At 31.1% G+C, this 14,781-nt stretch overlaps 1 protein-coding gene across 1 annotated transcript; it reads left to right on the plus strand.

The window, feature by feature from the left end:
• The first annotated feature begins 936 nt into the window (after window positions 1–936).
• On the plus strand, window positions 937–10,194 carry LOC124368599 (high mobility group protein B2-like). Its single transcript, XM_046825842.1, has 4 exons — window positions 937–1,087; window positions 4,154–4,226; window positions 6,626–6,742; window positions 9,525–10,194. Exons 2-4 carry the CDS (start codon window positions 4,173–4,175, stop codon window positions 9,630–9,632), a joined length of 279 nt encoding a protein of 92 aa, XP_046681798.1. The 5' UTR covers window positions 937–1,087; window positions 4,154–4,172; the 3' UTR covers window positions 9,633–10,194.
• The last annotated feature ends 4,587 nt before the right edge of the window (window positions 10,195–14,781 follow it).

Below are 14,781 nucleotides of genomic sequence, written 5' to 3' on the forward strand. Positions count from 1 at the left end.
AATAGTCAAAGGGCCTGGCTGTGTTGCTTCGAGTGTAGCTGATGACAAGACACTTGGCTATATTAAGCTCCATAGCATTTACTCTGCACCAGTTACTTATCCTGTCAAGGGAATGTTGGAGTTCCTCTTGGTCATGAGGAGATGTAACCCTGCTGAAAACCTTAATATCATCAGCAAACAGAAGAAACTTCGATGATATTGCACTAGAAATATCATTAATAAACAGGTTAAAAAGCAGTGGGCCCAGATGAGATCCCTGTGGTACACCTGAGGGGACAGAGAATGGCAAGGACGTGCCTCCATCGTACTTGACTATAAGAGTACGTTCCCGCAAATAGCTACTCATCCAACGAAGCAGAGGTCCCCAAATGCCATAGCCTTCAAGCTTTGATATAAGTAGACTGTATTAATCTTATCGAATGCTTTACTAAAATCTAGATATATGCAATCTACCTGTGAGGAATTTGCAAAAGCTGACATTATATATTCCTGAAACATCAGTAGATTGGTTGTGGTAGAGCGGCCCCTCAAGAAACCATGTTGCTCCAAACAGATGCGACTCGTGAGTTGAGAATATATATTGTTCAAGATGATACTTTCAAACACCTTAGCGAGAGCAGACTGTATCACAATGGGTCTATAGTCTCTTATGTTCCCTCTATCTCCAGACTTAAATATTGGGATTACATAGCTCTGCTTCAAGTTAGATGGAAAGACTCCAGAGGTAAGTAGAGGCCTGAAGAGAATTGTTAAATGAACTGCAAGTATTGGAGCACACTGTTTTAGAACTCGTGGTGGTATGTCATATTACATATACAGTTTAGATTTCTGTGGACGTATAAAAGCGCTTTATATAATGCGTGTTTGTGTTTAATAATTTGTTTTCGTTTTATTAGTGAAATATGTTGGCGCCTTGTTCCCGCCATTCTAGAAGTGAGATTATCATTGTGATGTCTTTTCTATTTATTATAGCCTGATTTTTATTTGGCGGCTTGGGTTGGGTACCCATTTGGCGGGCGGCGTCACTGTACAGTGTTCTCTTGCTTGACGTCTTAGCTGGAGAGATTGGTTAGACTTTTGTCCGTAGGTAAGACAAAGACTGTGCAATTAAATTTAGCGGTATTAATTTATTTATTATAATTGATGCAGTTTTTTTATTATCTTTACTTTAAAGTCCAACATATAGTTAGAATTTATATTCGTTATCGCTATGCTTCAGTTACTGTCAATGGCCTCATCTAGTTTATCATCATTATCTATACATATTCTAATGGATCGTCTTGTTAATTTATTAATTTTGGTTTTAAATTTGTATTTTATTGTAGTGAATTTAAAAGTTTGTTATGTTTCTGTATCAAGTTTTTGAAAAAGTTTAAGGAGCTTTCACAGGTACCAAGCCTATTGTCTGATAGCGTCCCTTAGAATTGGCGGCATTTTGTCTTAACCACAAATTTACATTTGTTCTATAATTATATTCCTATCTAATAAACATTCTCTTAATCAAACCAAAATCAACAGGGCATGAGCTTAAACATCTAAATTTAATTATGCTGATATTTAATATATATAGGTGTAATTAATATTCAGAGATAATGGGCCTACTAAATTTTAGTCTAGCTTTCTTGAAGTGTCATAAAATCGGCCCAGTTTTTAATTAGTATTAGAGATGGGCAGTATTTAACATATTAGTGTTGGTAATAATGTTTATTCAGCGATAATCTATTACCAGGATTACATGTTACCAATAACACCCTGTTCTTTACGGTAACAGGTGGCCTGAATGATTTGGCTTTCTCATAATGTCTTTTTAGTATTGGGTTACTCAGTAACTAACCTGTTACTGAGTATCAGCTGAGGTTATTATCGTGCAAGTAAATAAGGCTAGGAATGGACCGGTTTTGGTAACACTTCCTAGTATTCGGTTACTGAGAAACCAATAACGTAGTGGAGTGAACTGGATGGTTTGGGAGGGAGAGGGAATATAATATCACATTGAAATATAGAATAAAATATATTTATCAAAATAAAAACGTAGACTTGTTGGGTAGGGTACGATAAGCGGTCACGGTGTTTTATATTGATATTGGCAAACGATATTACCATAACCATCGATATAATCAGTCGATAGTAATTAATTATTTTGAACAATTAACTTAAATAATCTATATCAACAGCTGTAAACACTTTCAAATAATACACGTAGGGTAATATTTCAATTACTTTTTTACTTATTAACTTAAGTAACATTTGATTATTAAAAATATTTGTCATTTAATATTGTTTGTTCTCAGTTATCGTTAATTATAAGTACTCTATTTAAAAGTAGTCTACTAATTTAAATATTACATTGTAGTGAGTTAAGTTTTTGTATACTAAAACAATAATTGTATTATGCAGGGAAAATTTTAAATAATCAGTTTATAATTGGTATATTTTTCAAAGTAGTCCACCTGTCTAAAATTACATTGTACTGATTTAGTTAATTTTTGTATACTATGTCTAAATAGCCCTACACATGTAGATTTAGTGTGACTCAGTTTGCTTGTATCTAATATTGGGTCAGCTGGTAACTTGTTACCACAGTAACAGGTTACTGGAACATAATAACAACTAACCACATTATTTTGATATTATTGAGAAATAATGGGATTTCCCATCTCTTAACTAGTATGTTATTAAACCAGCTGTTGGAATGTATGCATAAATCTTATAAATATGTTATACTTACTTAAGGTTGGATATTAGGATACTTTACCATATATAATGGGTAAACAGTTCTTTTTTAACGGATTTGGGTAATTCAAAGACATTTGTGTTCATTGTTTTCAGCAGCAATATATTTTAAAGTTTTTTCCTCATTTAAGTATATCGTAAGAATGATTGTTTAAATATAGGGAAAATAGTTCTTTCAATATAATACTTTTTAAGTTACAGTTTTCAATAAACATCTTTCACGACAGTACCTATTAAGTATCAAATAAGAATTCCAGAGGGTTTGATAATGAATACTCTTGACTGTTAATCTGGGCTATGGCAGCACCCTGCTGCGCTAACTATTGATGCAAGAATGATAGTACCCTACTTAAGTTAACTAGTAACAGATGTAAATAACAGAGGGTCTGATATTCCTCTGTTAATCACGGATTCCTCTGGTAATCAGTGCATCTTCGGTGTTAAGAAATTTGCATTGATAGAAATATTTTTACTTAGCCTACTTGTGCCAGGGGCATTCATGATTGGTACTTTCTTGCGCCAAATCATTCCAACGTAACCTGGAATGAATATATTTCCTATATTCTTTTTGTGGATAGGGTACGATGAGCGGACCCGGTTTTTTATATCGAAATTAGCAAACAATATTACTTAATCATAACCACCGATATAATCAATCGATACTGATTAATTATTTTGAACAATTAACTTAAATAATCTATATCAACACCTGTAAACACTTTCAAATAATACACGTAAGGTAATATTTCAATTTTACATATAATAATTTGATTATTAAAAATGGTAGTCAATTTTAGAAAACTACACGACATTGCTTTGAAAGATGATAAGACATGTTTTACGTGGCTTCAACATGTTGGACTCGTACCGAAAAATCCATCATGTGAAATTTGTGGGAAAGAAACAACTGTAACTGTGAGAGGATGGCCTCAAAACAATTGTGTTGTTGTAAGCCCCACTCATATTATGAATTGTACTTGAGAAAGTCATTAGCCAGATGGAAAAAGCTGTGTTTGGGGCATTCTTGGGCACCTCAGCTTAATCAAACAGTGCAACTCTAACACAGACACCAATATCTTAATATTGTCAAAATTTGTATTGTTGATATCATTGACTCTGGTACTAAAATTTAGTTGAGTACATAAAATTAAGAAATAAAATACACTTTAATGAGTATTAAACTTGAATGAGTAGAAATATAAATTATTAATCAAGATTCAATCTTAAATAGTTCAATTAAATTGTTTTGCTTTAAAAAGGTGTATAGAATATTATTAATTAAATATCTGATAAATTCGAAACAAGAAGGTCTACCTTGGTAACTTACCCACACTCTCCTATTGAATGAGAGTTTTAACAGCACTTTTAAAACTAAAATTTTAAACATTTTGTTCTTACTTTTGCATTATTATTTGTTCAGGTAACATAAAGTTGCTGATATGGCTGATGATGCAGTAGTGGAGAAGAAACGTGGTCGCAAGTCCGCAGTAGATGTAAGTATTATTGTATTTTTGTAATAGTTAAAAAGTATTACTTGACATTATTTTAATTCAGAATTCCTAATCAAATATTTTAATCTTTTATGTCCTGTTTAACCTTGGAACTGGCAGTCATTACTTTCTCATATGGCAGGTCACATTCTTAGTGTTTTGTACCCGTACTTTAAAATTTGTTTAAACAATTTTTATTATAAATCTATATGTAATACACATAAAAATATATACATTAAATATTTCATGAGAATGTAGAGATGATTATGGTATAAAACGTTATGCATAAACTAAAAAAATTAGTACACTAAAATATTTTTGTTGTTGAAAAGTGGTAGGGTGGCACCTGGTAAAGTGTGATGGTATAATAAATATTAGCATATTTTGAGATAGCCCATTTATTCTTTATTTTATATAATTTCAGAAAATATATGATGGCATCCAGGTTTTCTTGAAGAAAAAATTAAATATATTGCAAAAACACATAATACAGATAGTACATGAAAGGCTACATTTGTAACTATGAGTATGATTATTTTAAAAAATTTACAAAAATTATAATTCTTATTCTAAATGTTTCCAAAATGTACAAAAGTTTAGAGAATTATATGAACTGCAAAACAAATAAATTATAACACTTTTTTTTGATAAGTGGATGCACCTAAATTAATTAATATAGGTAACTACAATCATTTTCTAAAATTAAAATAAAAAAAGTAAATTTTAATATGGAAATTTTTCACTGATTATATTAATTTAACAATAAGTAAATACTAATTTGAACTTTGGCTGAAATATGAACTGTTTGGGGTTTTGTAAAGCATAAATAGAACTTAGGTGTCACTATCAAGGTCTAGTTTAAGTCTGAGTTCCATCTGTCCAAGTCTGACTGGTCAAAAGTTCTCTAATGTCAAAAATCAGCTAAATTTTGAGACATTACTGAAATAAAAGCCTAAAACAAGATATAAGCTAACATAACATACCATACCCGTGATATATCACTAATATTGTAGCACCCAAACACTTTCACTACACTGCACAATAGCCTAGATTGACCTAGGCTTACTAATTTGTAACATATCACATACAAAATCATGAAATTACTAACAAAAACGCTAAATATTGATTTAAAAAGATCCATAATAAACTCGTTTATGAGTAATTAACACTATCTCATGAAATAAAACTTTTTGACTAAATCTAAAACAAGACAACACAGACAGACATTTGCCTCAAATTGGCTAGATGAAGACGATCATTCTGGCAAGTTTATGATGTCACTGTGACATCATTATTGCCAAAATGGCGAAAAAATTTCACCATTGAAAGCAACTCTTTATGTTTGAAATGGCATATAAATAGTGGTGGTAGTGTTGACTCATGTACTATGTGTGAACTGTTAAAATGGTTGCATGTCAGATCGACATTATAATTTGATTCTAACAGATTCTAAATTGAGAAGGTTTCAAAATAAATATGTTAAAAATTAATTAATTATGTATACATATATATCTGTCTCACATATGCGCTTAAATAACAAACTAACATATGATCGGAAGACTAAATACCTGTCAAACGACTTTTATTTACATTATTCCTAATTAAATTTGTATAAATGACAATAGCCGAATTAAATTTCAATAAACATTGAATAAAAAAAGTACTTCCTCTGCCGGGACTCGAATCTGGATCTCTCACATGCTGGGTAAATGTGCTACCATTACACCACAGAGTATATATACGATAACCATAGCTGTTCATATTAGTATGTCTGAAGAAAAATACTGTGTATTCTATCAACTTTGTCACATTTCACAAGGGAGAATTGATGATTGTACTTGTAATGTGTCTCATTGTACTCGAGCAGTAAACATGTTTAGACTGAATATATTATATTGTAAATGCTTTGTTGATTTATCTGATAGTAACAAATTCCAGTGGACTACTTTATAATTCTCTGAATTCTCAAACAAATAGAACTTTTCTATAATTAAATTTCACCCATTTTTGACATTTAACTATTAATATGGTCATTAAACTTGACATAAGTTAATCATATAAGAAGATAATAATTATAATTAATAATAATGAATTATTATTGAAATATATCAGAAGTTAAGAACAAAAATTTGTTTCTCTGAATCAATATAAAATACTGTAGAGTAACCATTGTAGCTTTCGAAAGGAAACATTAATGAACCTTGTGTTCACTGGAAGAAAGGTCTTATTTACTTCTAGAAAAGTATGCTCTTTGGAGGTTTTTAAGGATTAGCAACAACCTGTATAAAACTAAAGGTTTTACTGTTATATAGCTGTTATCCCTAGGTATTGTAATACTTTGATATCAATTATACCCGCTTTAGATTTTTTGTTATAAGAAAAAAAACTTTATAACATTTTAGGATGGACCAGCTAAGAAGAAGGAAAAGAAGGAGGTGAAAGAAAGTGGAGCCACTCCTGCGAAGCGAGGGAGGGGCAGACCAAAGGGCTCTGGCAAGAAAGCTGCCGGAAAAGCAAAGGTAAGAAGCTATGTCACAAAAATATTCTTTTATATTAGAATTAAACTTCATATTTTATTGGCTTTAAGTATAAGATTAAACAGCTTGTTTCACTCTTAAAATTTATATTTGCTTCGATTCTGTAAATTACTATTCATTAATGAAGCATTATTAAGAAATTATATAATCTGTATGAATTACTGCGTTGTACCATAGTCGATTTCCTCCTTTCTATAAACTGTACTTAAAACATTTAACTGAGAGCTCAATGCCTGTATAGAAAACAAATTATGTATTAAGTTACATTTTAAGTATAATTTTAATTCAAGACTGGGCTAGTAGTAGGCGTTTGAGTGAAAATCATTGAAATTGTATTTTGCTAAAACAACCTAGTTCTTGCCTTTTTCAGAAAAAGGTTTTTCTTCTTTCATCTGAAATATATACTGGTGGAATGCAGTCTTTTTATGGCTGAGAACTATATTGAATTTCCAAAACTTACACTTGTCTCACACGAAAAACTTAATTAGGTAGGTATCCGCAGGCTGCTCTGTCTCTATTTTACTATTAGTTATTAGGCTATATAAGTAGGTAAATACATATGTATACATTACAAATAAAAAAAAATAAAGCTAACATTTATGATTATGTGCAATGAGTTTGAATTTAGGTACTATCTTCTATTTATAGGGACGTTTTTCTTTTTTCACTAGAAGTACAGGGTGGCACCTGGTGTCACTGAAGCCCGCACTGGTGGTCAGGTACATTTCTGATGGGTCTGATGGGACATCCCAGGTGGCTCTAATTTTTCCGACATCAGATTACATTGGATGATCTGGCATGTGATTTGAGGTTGGGAAAGTACTGATCAGAAATGCCCTTGGCCGTCAGTGCAGGTGTTGGTTTGACCCCACACCGCACTTCCGGAGATAAAAGACATTCCACGAAATAGTATCCAAAATCAAGCTCAGGTCACGTGAGTGCTCATAAATCTTTATACTAATAAATGTGGTACTAATAGTAAAATATTTATGATAACCTAATCTAAAGCTACTTATATCGCATAATAACAAGTAGTAGATAGGGTCAGAGTAGCCTCTGGATAATAAAAGAAGTACCCTTAATTACTTACCAATTGTAGTGTTTGTGGGGCTGAAGATTGAAATTATGATGTATTTTGTGGTGAAACTATGATTAGTTTTTTATGCTTCAACACCATACTTTACACAGATCTGTCTACTCCCCAACTGTAGGTGTTATTCAGCGTAATGTCACTGACTTCGTGAGTCAGTCACCCTTTCTGTTATTTGTCATTATTAGGAAAATAAATAACTTTATAAAGTGGTAGGAACACTAATTTCATTACGGTTCTATGATAACTGTGAATGTTATATAAAGTAAAAATAAATTCTCATAGTTGGACTAGGTCTGCAAAGCCCAAGAGACAACTCTTGTCACACACTATTTTGCTTTTATATTAAAAACATACACCCTTGGATAAAAGTATAATTAAAATATACAAGTACAATATAGAGTTTTGTATAAGAAATTATATCAATTAAACACTTAAAACTGATGTAGGTACACAAACATATTATTCTTAGATGTGTTTATTATTTTTAGATACTTTTGTTTGTGTTTATGTGCTTCATAAGGTTTGGTTTCAATATTCTCTTATAGCAAAATTTTTTGGAAAATTCATAAAGCATATTTCTGTATTCTTAACCCTTTGAGTGCCGGAGCATCGCTGTCAGCGATCCCGCATTATATGCAAGAAATGCCAGAATCGCTGTTAGCGACTTCTGCAGTAACGCTTATATTTTATATAGTATTTATCTAAATTGGCTCAATGACTACATACGCATTCCAAAGGCTTCAACGTAACTTTTGATGTAGATTTTGTTGCATTCTGGTTAGATTCTGATTTTTACGGCGGTTGTAAAGTGAGCGCGTCAGTTGAGTTTTGAATCGACCGCTACGGGGACGAGCCGTCGGATGTTTTGTTTGCGCTGCTGTTTATTTCACAAATGATATTGAAAGTTTTTAAGTGTAAATGGGTTTGTAGTGTTGGTATCTTCAAATTATTTCATTTGTGTATGTTGTTCTAGTCTGTGTGTAAGTAGAACAATGACTTGACCATGAGTTACGGTGATTGTAAGCATCGAGTACTTTTACTAAATACCTTTGTATCGTTTTTATGTTTTTTGTGTTTGTTCAGTGATATTTATAAACAATGAGTCGTAAAAACATTGCTGATAATGAAGACCTAGTATTGCAGGCATTAGATTTAAGTATTAGCAGTGTAGACAATACACAAGAGTGTTAGGTTAGGTTAGAAAATTTCTAGTTTTGTAGTGGTTCATATTTTCATATTTATTTTCCAAACTTTATTTATAAGTATAAAAAAAATTGTATATGTCTTTTTGTAAAGAATTAAATGGAGTATAAGATAGAATAACTAAAAGTGAAAAAATGAAATATTTCAATAACACTAAGTTGTGCCAAAATAAAAAACAAAATGTTTTTGCTCATAAAGTTTTTGTTAATGATTTTTTTCTATTTGTATAAAAACGTTAAATAAGCGATCAATGTATTATTTGTATAAAGAAAATATATTAAAAAAAAAAAAAACAAAAACCCGACATTATACCTATAAATAAATTTGTCATGAATTTATAACCAGACCCTTGCAGAATCAGGCATTTTCGCTCGGCGTTTTATGCATACCATATAGCAAAATGCTGCGGCACTCAAAGGGTTAATACAACACATAATTATTTGTTAAATGAATTCAATCTTTTTACAGGCAAAATCCACTCCTGGAAAGGGACGTGGAAGGCCAAAAAAAAGTGATAAGAAAGCCGACTCAGCAGAAGAGGAGGAGGAGGAGGAAGAAAACGACGAAGAGAACTAAATCTGTGCTAATGAATGTTAAGGAAGAACTGCCTTTATGAAAATATGTAGGTTATATACAAAATAAATATTTGTATGTATTTTACATACAAGTCTTATCTAGATAGATAGTGTCTTACAAAAGTGCCACTGAAATGCATACAATGTTAAATTATTAATTTTAGTTATGAAGACAAATTTTTAGATTGTTGAAATTTTTAGAACCATTTTAAAAAGTGAGTGCATAGTCATTGGTTCACTAATATGATTGGTGAAGTAATTTATCTGTAATGAGTTTGTGTTTGTTTATGTGTATTAGAATTTATTTATATTATAGTGTAAACTTAATTTCAGTATATTAAGTATTTTATTTTATAGATAATACATTGTGCTGTCACTGTTCAACAGACCAATCTGTTGTAGGTACAAGATTACTTTAATATTCTGTTAACCCAATAAGTGATACTATTGTCTACCTTACCTAGCCTTAATCAACTCTGACTGGACCAAGTAATATGTTCTGAAATTCTTATAAACTCAGTGTTTGTATTAGTAAGTGCAAAATATACTTTTTTATACTGGTATAAAATTCCTTTTTCATTCTTAATGTCCTTTCTATTTATAATGATTCCTGAAGGAAGAATTGGAAATAATTTTTGCTGTTGTGGTTTATGCTGAACATATCAGATTACTCTTTTGATTCCAATGTCTGTATATACTTATGTTCACTATTTGATTATTTAAAAATATAAAATGTAACAAAACTTACACTGTTCTATACGAAAATCACTGCAAGGAATCAATATTTTTAATAAAGTGGTGAAATAAACTTTATGCAGTATTTTACAAATGTTACAGAACTTATGTGGCATTGCAACTTGATATATGTAAAGTCTGCTTAAAATGATAACTAACTACTCAGTTCATCGCTCAATGAGCAGTGCATTATATTACTTGGTTATTTTAGAATTATTCTTTTCATGTTTCTTTACATTTTTTTACATTAGTGTTTTAATATTGGCCATATTTAGTATGACTTTTACTAATGATTCTGAATAAAATACACTTGATTATTGAATAATATGTTAGTGTCGTAAAAATCCATTTTTTTACGTTTATATATCGAGATAAGTTGTGGCATTTGGTGTGGTTGCTCATTTTTAACTGTAGATTTGTTCAAGATCATATTAATACGTACTATTTTTTATATGTAGGTTTGTCTTCCATAAATACAGTCAAAAAAGTTTTAGGCAAGTTATTTTTAACATAACACAGTGTCCCACAGAGAGGTTTAAAAGTTTGATTTTATATTACTTGCATGTTTATGCACCGAACATTTTCAAACTCTAGGCAATTAATAAAGTAGGTTTTAAAAATATTCTGTGAAAATCAAAGCTCCTTAACAATATTATAGAAACAAAATGGTGACATACTGAAAACTTTACCTTTTTGCTTCCTATAAAAATTCATTTCTTGTATTACCTGATTTGATTACTGCGTTACATTTTAAAGAACAGCTGTTTATAACGCTCATTGTTGAAAGCAGCTGTTTGATTGAAGAATATTACTTGTGCTATAAAAACATAACCTAACCTCCTCCATTACAGTTTTACTGATATTGAAGTTTGAGAAATGGCTTTTAATGTTGATCAAAAATTGAAGTGTTGTGCATGGGCTATTGCTTTTGGCAACATACAGAATTAGAAAATTTCAGGTTGCCTACCCAGGAATTGAACCACCCTCTAATCCAACAATAACAAAGTGGAAAAATCTTTTGTTAGAAACTGAAAGTGTCGTAAAAATGTACTCTAGAGGATCAAATGATGAAATGAGAAGTACTTGTATGTGTTTTAATGCTCCGCTCTCCAGATAAACCGAAATCACTAAGGAAGGTTGAACTTGAAAGTGGTGTTCCAAAGTCTTCAGTACAGAGAATAATTAAGAAAAACGAAATTAAATTTTTCTAAAGTCACCTAGTCCATAATCTACTTGAAGATGCGGACAGGAAAGTGGAATTTTTTTCTCGTATCATTGAATTTCATAAAGTAGATCCTAATTGACATACTCTAATTTGTTTTTCAGACGAGTCCACTTTCTACTGCAATGGTGCTGTAAATAGGCATAATTAATTGTAATAACACCGATAATCCACACATTCTTGAACAGACTACTAAAATCAAAAGAAATTACTGTTTGGGCAGCTGTCAGTTGTAATGTGGTGCTATTTTACGACATTTCAGACAGTATAATGACTGGGAATAGGTATGAACAGGTTTTAAATAAACAAGTCTTGCCTCATTTTGCGGTTCCAGAAATTGATCAAGCAATCTTCCAACAAGATGGTGCTCCTCATTTCACAAATCCTGTCAAGCGATTACTAAATGACAACCTTCATGGCCATTAGATTGGTCGTGGAAGTGATTTTTTAGATTGGCCACCCCGATCCCCAGATTTAACTGTGTGTGGTTTCTTTCTATAGGGTTACTAAAGGAACTAAGTTGGTAATCTTATTAACGAATTGTCGGAGTTTAAAGTATAATATTTTTCTTGCAGTAAGTATTTTTTAGATTACGTTTGTAGATCGCCGCGAGTTTCTTGTGTACAAGATTCCTGGACAACAGCTGATCGGGATTATGCAAATTACTACAGACTGTAATTTAATGAACAGAAAACAGATCAACTGAATCTTGATTGGATTTTTTTCATTTAATCCTTGTAGGCTTAAGTTAACTGTTTTATTTTTGGTTGATTAACAGCATTATTAGGCTTCATTTTTTGGTTGATCAAACTCATCCTCGCATAAAACTTCATATAATATACCCAGTTAACATATCAAAGTGATTTATGAACCTTTATATTAGTGAAGAAATGAGTCACAATCAATCTTCAGGGTTGTAGTGACAGGGGTATTCTCTTCTCCAATTGATTCTATAATAAGTGCTGGTAATTTTGTTATTGTCAGATGATTATAAACAATAGTAAAAATGTTGAAGATGGAGCTTGTATTGTATGCTTGTTAACTTATTTACATTTAAATACATAAATCAATATTTAAAACAAAAGGGTCTGACGATAGCCTTGCTATCAAAAGGCCTCACAAAAATAAAAGTTTTAAATGTTGGTTTATGTGTTTAAATGTAAATAAGTTAATAGTAAAGAATTTGTAATATTTCTTTTTAGGATATTTTTCAAAAAGTATAATAAACAAATTAAGTTAATATGTTAACTTGTTTTTATATTGATTGTAAATGAAATAATTTTTCAAAGTGAAATATGATCTACATTTTAATAATTTGATAGTAAAATATTTTTATTGATTGTAGGTTTCACCACAAATCTTATTTCATATAAGAACAGTTTTCTATTTATTATGGCAAAAAAATGTATAACCGTTATAAGTGAAATGCTTTACACTTGCATTTCTTGCAAAACTACTAAAATAATGAATTATACTTTATCATAAAACTAATTATAGGATCTCGTACCATATTAAACTATAGGTTTAGATATGAGATTGTTCCGTTTGCTTGGTATGCGACTTAGACATACATCACTAATTCAGTTACGAAACAAAACATGCGCTATTTAATGTTTTATGCAACACAGTTCAAAGTTAAATCGATAGAACATAGCGGATTCATTATTAATATTTTCTGTTGTATTTTAAAGTTAATTTTAGTTAAAGAGTGTAATTATTAGCAATTTATTTGGTTAATGTGTTATGTTGTTTTACACAGAATTTACACTGATATATATATATATATATATATATATATATATATATATCAATGTTTATTGAAATTAAATAAGGCTATTGCCATTTATACAATTTAATGTAAATAAAAGCCGTTTGACAGGTATTTGGTCTTCCGATCATATGTTAGTTTGCTTATTAAAAACGCATATGTGACATATATGGCCAATTACAAAATAATTGAATCGGAAAAAGTAAGCGCTCTGTGGTGTAATGGTAGCACATTCACCCGGCAAGTGAGAGATCCGGTGTGATTCAATTTTTATTGAAATTATATATATATATATATATATATATATATATATATATATATATATATATAGTGAACAGTTTTCTCTCTAGTTGGTAGGGTAAATTTGGTACTTTTATATATATATGTATATATATATATATATATATATATATATATATATATATATAGTGAACAGTTTTCTCTCTAGTTGGTAGGGTAAATTTGGTACTTTTATAGCTTTAAGTTGGCATCCCTGGGATAAGTCCTGATCAGCTGATTGATTAACATTGCAGTTAGAATAATGGCAGGATTAGGACCTAGAGAGAGCTGCAGAAACATTTACAAAGACTGGAACCTCTACTTACAGTAGCTTCAATTTACATACTGGAAACCATCTTGTACTCCTTAACAAAAGACCCTCCGAAACAAAGCCACCTGCACAACCATTAAACCAGGCAAGCAGAAGATTATTCACTACCAGTCCACAGAACAGTCTTATTTGAAAAAACCATCATAGCCGGATTGAAACTGTTCAACAAACTACCACAACATATGAAATAATATCTGAAGGACCACAATCCAATAGCCATGAAAAAGACCCTTCAGAGTTGGCTACAAGACAAGCTTTCTACACGCTGGACGAGTTCTTCTCATGGAATGACGAACCTGACTGACTAAAGAATTTTGTTAACGACACTGTAACATATCTTAATGGGTGAATGTGCTACCATTACATCACAGAGCCCTTACTTTTTCCGATTCAATTATTTTGTATTTTTGAACATTTAACACTTAAGAGTGCTAATCCCGTAATTTTACGGAACGGTGAAACTTCCGAAGAATGCTAATCCCGTAGTTTTACGTGGTTGTCATTTCAATTGGTATTATATTACATTGTCCGTATTTAAACGGGTTTTGCCTACTCTACAATGTTATTTGGGTTTTAAGTAACACAATTCACCGCTTCATGAGCTTGATGACAAAGCAACTTCGGTCGCATTGTTTACGTGACGCTGACGTGACGTTCGTTGCAGCCGGCAGTCGATGGCGCAATCATGGCTTCTCGCAGCTTGAACGACGTTGCGATCAGTGATGTGTTAGATGAGGATAGTTTTATTGTTGATAGTATTTTTGACGATTCTGACATTGATCCTGATTTTATGGAAGAAGATGAGACACATATTT

The sequence above is a fragment of the Homalodisca vitripennis genome, chromosome 1, assembly GCF_021130785.1.
Source record: "Homalodisca vitripennis isolate AUS2020 chromosome 1, UT_GWSS_2.1, whole genome shotgun sequence".
Lineage (NCBI taxonomy): Eukaryota > Metazoa > Arthropoda > Insecta > Hemiptera > Cicadellidae > Homalodisca > Homalodisca vitripennis.

Bases quoted from the DNA above. Each gene is read 5' to 3' on its own strand.
- LOC124368599 (XM_046825842.1), top strand. From the start codon at position 4,173: ATGGCTGATGATGCAGTAGTGGAGAAGAAACGTGGTCGCAAGTCCGCA. The intron at 4,227-6,625 runs GTAAGTATTATT...ATAACATTTTAG, and splicing joins GTCGCAAGTCCGCAGTAGAT to GATGGACCAGCTAAGAAGAA. The intron at 6,743-9,524 runs GTAAGAAGCTAT...ATCTTTTTACAG, and splicing joins AAGCTGCCGGAAAAGCAAAG to GCAAAATCCACTCCTGGAAA.